The sequence below is a fragment of the Phyllostomus hastatus genome, unplaced genomic scaffold, assembly GCF_019186645.2.
Source record: "Phyllostomus hastatus isolate PE091 unplaced genomic scaffold, TTU_PhHast_1.1 phas_contig_283, whole genome shotgun sequence".
In the NCBI taxonomy this organism is placed as follows: domain Eukaryota; kingdom Metazoa; phylum Chordata; class Mammalia; order Chiroptera; family Phyllostomidae; genus Phyllostomus; species Phyllostomus hastatus.
In genome coordinates, this window is record NW_025333833.1 from 8,902,198 (window position 1) to 8,908,197 (window position 6,000).

Sequence of the window (6,000 nt, forward strand, 5' to 3'; positions counted from 1 at the left end):
GTGCCCGGCACTTTCGTTAAGGGCCTTACATAACTTCATTATTTACTCCAACAGTCTGCTGAGGCTGGAGTTGCAAACCCTTCACCAATAGCAGATACAAGGCAGAAGGTGAATACACTTCTGCTGATTTGGAAATCCGTGCTCCCTGAATCTCCGTGCTGTGGCAAGATTCAGAGAAAAGGGCTTGTGTTTCAGTCTCATGGCTTGAGAGCAAGGCGATCCTGAAGTCACACAATTCTCCTAACTCTTCATCTATTAAGTGAGAGAATTAATGCCTGTCCTCAACTATTTCAGAGCAGCAGTAAAGATCCCATGACGTAAAGGCCATAAAAGACCTTCATAAACTCTAAAAAGAACTACACGAATATAAATTTATTGTCATCTCATTCCCCATTTTGATAAAGAGAACAGAAAACAACAACACAGAATGGGGGCTACAAGGGAAAAGATGCTCGTTTTTCCTTTGTCTTTTGTTCTCTTTTTAAAGCACTCTGAAGACCCCTAAGGAGACAACTGACACTCCACAATTTACCTGGGGCCTTACTGGCAACCGGGCTGTGACAACAACATCTATATCACAACTCAGACTGCCACTTGGCTAAAAATACAGACTCAGCTATATAGCTGTACCTTGTACAGATCTGGAGGTTAATAAAAACCTGACAGCTGATTCCTTTTCCGACATGGAGTTCTCGCAAGAACCAGTGACCACTGTACCAGGCCCCCACAATTAAAACTCCCCGCAACAGTCTTCCTGTTCTCTGCTACAGCATCAGTCCATCCCGGGGTGCCACCTCTTTCCTTCTCCAAAGATCAGAACATGAACTACAGGTCCAGAATAAACAAAGCAGGCCATGCAAAACTATCGGTTTGATTTAAAGGAAAATTTCTAGTATTCGGAACTTCGAAAGTTCAGGTTAACCTACAATAATATTTTCAGCAAATGAGTGAGAAAAGTAAAGTTGAAGTGCAATCACTCAAGTGTTGTGAGGTATGTCAGATATTAAAAAGGAAGGTATCTAACACTAGATTACTTACTAGTCACAAAACATCAGCTCACCAAAGAGGTTCAACAGCAGAGCTCAGAAAAGTCACACAGTACTCACTTCTTTCATACCAAAAGCCCTATTATTTTTATTCCTTTTAAATTACATTCACAAAAACCACTGTAAGCAAGCAAATTATTTTAACAACTCACCATATATTAACAATAAAAATACCATTCTCATCTTCAATAAGAAAATACCATTTCTTTCTCCAGAAGAAAAATCATGGGCTCGGATAAACTATCTCTATAGCATAGGTGCATTTTTACTGATTAACTATGTACCATATTGGATCTTCTTTAAAACTACACGTAAGCTCAGCAGCTTGTCAGACTTAACTTTCATATATAAAATGTGCAAATATCTTAATACTGAAATTCAAGACAGAGATTTATTTGTACATTAGTTCTAGAATCCAGTTCTTTTGTGTAAATGTCGAATGATAGATCCACTGAGGGGCTCTGGAATCTAATTCATTCAATTAAAAAATCTACCACATGTTTCTAAGCAGTGGTTCTCAACTAGGGGCAATTGCCCCCGCCCCCATCCCTCACCCCAGGAGACATTTAGCAATGCCTGGAGATGTTTCTGTTTGCCGCAATGTGGTGGGGGCTGGAGGTTGTTGCCAGAAAGGTATACTACTGGCATCTACTGAGTAGAAGCTGTGGATGCTGTTCAACATCTTACAAAGCAAAGGACAGCCCCAACCCCCGCAAATACACACACACAATAAAGGATTGTCCACCCCAAAATGTCAATACTGCCAAGGTTGAGAAATGGATCTAACAAAGTTCATAAACACCATCTAAGAACAATACTCACTTCACCTTTGTTTTCTATATTATTTGCTAATTACTAATTCCATTGTTTTCATACTGGTCTTTGGCAACAAACTTACCCTATTCCCATCCTTTCAATCATCTTCAAACTTCCAAACTTGTCAACAGAATAATTATCATCTCAGCCAATGTCAAACCTTATGGTCTTTGACTCATCCCTACTTTTAATAGTAGTAGTAGTAATGGTAGCAGCTAACACATACTTAGCTCTTAACTATGTGCCAGGCACTATTCTAAGTGCCTCACATACATTAACTCATTAAATCTAGGCTTAATTACTAGGTACTCTTATGAGGCCCATTTTACAAATGGGGAATCCAAGGCACAGAAAAGTTAAATAACTTGCCCAAGGTCACACAGATAATAAGCAGCTGGCCCTGACTGGTGTGGCTTACTCGGCTGAGCAACCTTCCACAAAGCAAAAGGTTGCTGGTTGATTCCCAGTCAGGGCACAGGCCTGGACTGCCGGTTCGGTCCCTGGTGGGGGCGCACACAAGAAGCAATCAATTGATGTTTCTCTTTCATATTGATGTTTCTCTTCCTTTCTCCCTCCCTTCCCTTCTCTCTATAAATAAATAAACAAACAAACAAATAAGCAGCTGAGCCAGGTTTCAAATCCAGGCAGAATGTCTCCAGAGTTCATGCCCTTAATAAATATTCCAACGTGATCTCTCCTCTTTCACCCTCTACATCAAATCGTGAAGTCCTTCAAGTCCCACAAGGTCAGAGACTCTGTTACAGTCACAGCAACACCCCCAGCACGTAACAGGTGCTCAAAGAACTTTCGTTTGTTAAATGAATGAAATAAGGCTCATACTTACCCCTCCTATTTCTACTGTCTCCATTCAAAAGCAATCTTTCAGTATTTCATACTTGGGTTTGTTGATGTATCCTATAAACTAGCCAATCAGGTAAACTGATATAAACTTCTCTGCCACATTTTCCACTGATTCTCACTTAATATCATAAAATCGTAACAGTCAGGAGGTACCTTAACAATCATCCAGTCCAATATGTTACAGATTAAAAAAAACAAAGATGGTAAGTGACCTAATCACCCAGCCAGGTGAAGCGAAGACCAGGACTTCCTTCTTGCGACTTCTGCTCTGCAATCACTCCCGTGGGATTTGCTTCACTCCCCACAGATGTCTCTTCCCATCGACAGACAAATCACCTTCATTCCCACTGTTCACGCTCAAGTTGTTTCTCCTGACCTCTACTCCCTGTTTTCTTGCTCTACAGATCCAACTCCTACCCGTCCTTCAAAATCTCTTCCTATTCCATTTTTCATGACTTCCTCCTTCCCTGACAATCATAAACCCTGAATAAGCTGCTAGAGGAAGAGGATCACTAAGGCCTGCTGGGCCAAGCTGCGTGCATACTAATACTGTTCCACAATGCAAAGCTACTTGGATTTCTTCCCTGAAAACTATTCGCCCACTCTTGCCTCCTGTGTTTTAGAAAGTGATTTCAACAGACTACGTTATACAGCACCTTCCTAACATGTTCATTCATATACCTGGAAGAAAAGCTTGCTCCCATCTTTAATAGCAGACAGGTACTTCTTTTTTTTTAAGATTTTATTTATTTTTATAGAGAGGGGGAGGGAGGGAGGGGGAGAGGGAGAGAAACATCAATGCGTGGTTGTCTCTTGAGCGCCCCCCACTGGGGACCTGGCCCTGACTGGGAATTGAACAGGCGAGCCTTTAGATCGCAGGCCAGCGCTCAATCCACTGAGCCACACCAGCCAGGCCAACAGCACACATGTACTTCTCCAATGGCCCCAAACCCCTTAAGTCTCCTCCAATAAGAGATAGCCAGGCTTACTCACAAACTCCAAGCCCATATAACTCTGATACGACTCCCCTGACAGCCAGAGCTCCCTGGGTACATTTCTTTCTTTCTTTGCATTAGTTCCTCCCAAACTCCATTTCTAACAACTAGTCCACAGTTCCCTTTCTTCCTCCTCTTCCCTACATTGTGCAGTATGGAACACCCAGTCTTCTTTTTCCTTTATAATTTTCTATAGGCATCTTCAGTGAAATTCCAGTTTGCTACCTCTCCTCCAACCTCAACTATCCACTCCTCCATACAGAAGTCACATCTCTCCAGCTTCTCTCAGGGCTTAGGATAGCTACATCTCAGGAAGGTCAGTTTTGTTTTTTCCCCCCTTCTCCACTCTTCCTTCCTCTAGAAAAGCCGTCTCAAAAGTGGCACCTCAGAGGAAGTGCAAAAGTGTCCACTGGGCTGTAGGCAAAGATATCTATTAGAACTCTTAGCACACTTATTTTTCATCTCATGCTTTCTTAAATTCTATTTCTGTGTACATTGTAAGTTATATAACATATTAGCACAGTAGTACAAGCATAAAATTAATAGAGGTATATTAACTCCAGAGATTTATGCTCTTCTCTGATAAAAGTGTATGATAGAGTTTGGAGACGATTCTAAAAATACCTTGATAATCAAAGTAATAGGTTCAGGACTACAGAAAGGGCGTAAGTATGGGTACATGCACACGGAGCAGGAAGAAAAACGTGTTCATACCCGAAGTCCTCTAAGCCCTACTAGCTTTCTCGGAATGCTGTCCTAAAGAGCAGACCTGGGAGATGGTTTGGCAAAGCCCTTCATTTTCGGTTGGGGGGGGGGATCAAGAGTGCTGACATACCACCCTTATCTTTCCCACAGAAGGGTATTTCGGGCAGGCACTGCTCACTATCCTGACACTGCTCATCGCCTGACTTACAAATATACTTTATACGACACTGTCTCCTGACATTCAGTCGCTATTTCCCAATTCCTTGAAGGCACAACTCACGTTTTCTTCGCTAACGACCGATTTACACTAACACCTCCAAGGCTGAGCTCACACCCCACCTCATCCACCATCCCCGGGGCCGCACGGTCCCGTCCCAGGGGAGAAGAGAGTCCATCCACGGTCCCTAAGACCACTTCTCCTTCCTTCTCCGCCCCCGGGAGCTGCCAGCCAGGCTGGAGACGGAGGGGGAGGGGTGTGACTCGCCTCCCGTGACTGGCCCAGATGGCAGAGGATTCCGCCCCCACTCCCGGGCACCCTTCCACCGCTCGACCCCCAGGGGCTGCCTGTCTGCCGCCCACCCCGCCCCAGCCCCACCCCCGGCCTCCCGACGCCCGCACGCCGGCTCCCGGACACACTCACCATGCTGGGTGAAGATATTGAAGCCGGCCTCCGTGGTGCGCCCCGCCAGGTCCCGCCTGCGGCCGGAGGGCCTGGCTGCACTGCTGCCCCGGATCCCTCGGGGCTGCGGCTGCTGAAGCCCCGGAGCCTCCCCGACGCGGCCCACCTGCTGCCCCATCCCTGCGCTCGCGTACGCCCGCGCCCGCGCCGACCCCCGGTCACATTCCTCCTCCGCTCCGGCCTCGGGCTCCTGGGGCTGCTCCGGCCTCCTTGCCAGTCCAGGCCCCGGCCCTGAGAAGCCGGGCCGCCGGCGGCTCCGCGCCCGCACTCCACACAGCAGCCGCCGCGCTGCCTCTCGGCGACTCACAGATCCTCCTCTTCCCTCCTCCTCCCGCGGCTCCGCGCCCCCAACGCCGCCGCCGCCGCCATCTTTAAACCACCGAGCACTGGGAGGGCGTGGGGCAGAGCGTCCCCCGCCCCCCACCCAACCAGTCACCTCCGCTACTCCGGGGGAGGGCTTCCCCGCGGCCCCGCCCACCCGGTCCCGCCCCGCCCACGCTGCCCCCGCCTCCTCGCGGGCTGGGTCCTCGAGTGCCCACCTCGTGGGCACGTTGGGTGCTGCGTCAGGTCTTTCGGCCCCTCTGTCCTTACCCGGCACGTCGACTTCCCACGTTCCGCTCAGTGCACCACGGCCTTCGGGGGTTGGTGGGTGCAAAGCCCTTCCCGTCCCACCTCCACCTGTCAAATCAATCAGTCCAGCTAAGCGCCCCAGGTGCACCGCTCATGAGCAGGCGCAGCTGGACAGAGAAGCGCAGGGCATGTGGTGTCAGGTGAGGATCCCTAAAGTGCTCAGGAGAATCCCCTTAAACACCGTCGTCGGCAGTGGGCCTAGAATCAAAATGATCTAAAATGTACATGAAGATGGTAAAGAGATACATTATTGTTTCACTAAGATTTT

At 47.6% G+C, this 6,000-nt stretch overlaps 1 protein-coding gene across 4 annotated transcripts in view; it reads right to left on the reverse strand.

The window, feature by feature from the left end:
* Positions 1-5,499, reverse strand: part of ABL2 (ABL proto-oncogene 2, non-receptor tyrosine kinase) — a 95,138-nt gene extending 89,639 nt beyond the window's left edge. For all 4 annotated transcript variants that reach the window (XM_045838474.1, XM_045838472.1, XM_045838473.1 and 1 more), the window contains exon 1: positions 5,064-5,499. In XM_045838474.1, coding sequence (XP_045694430.1) covers positions 5,064-5,220 — 157 coding nt within the window. In that variant the 5' untranslated portion in view covers positions 5,221-5,499. The remainder of the gene's footprint in view (positions 1-5,063) is intronic.
* Between the last annotated feature and the right edge of the window lie 501 nt (positions 5,500-6,000).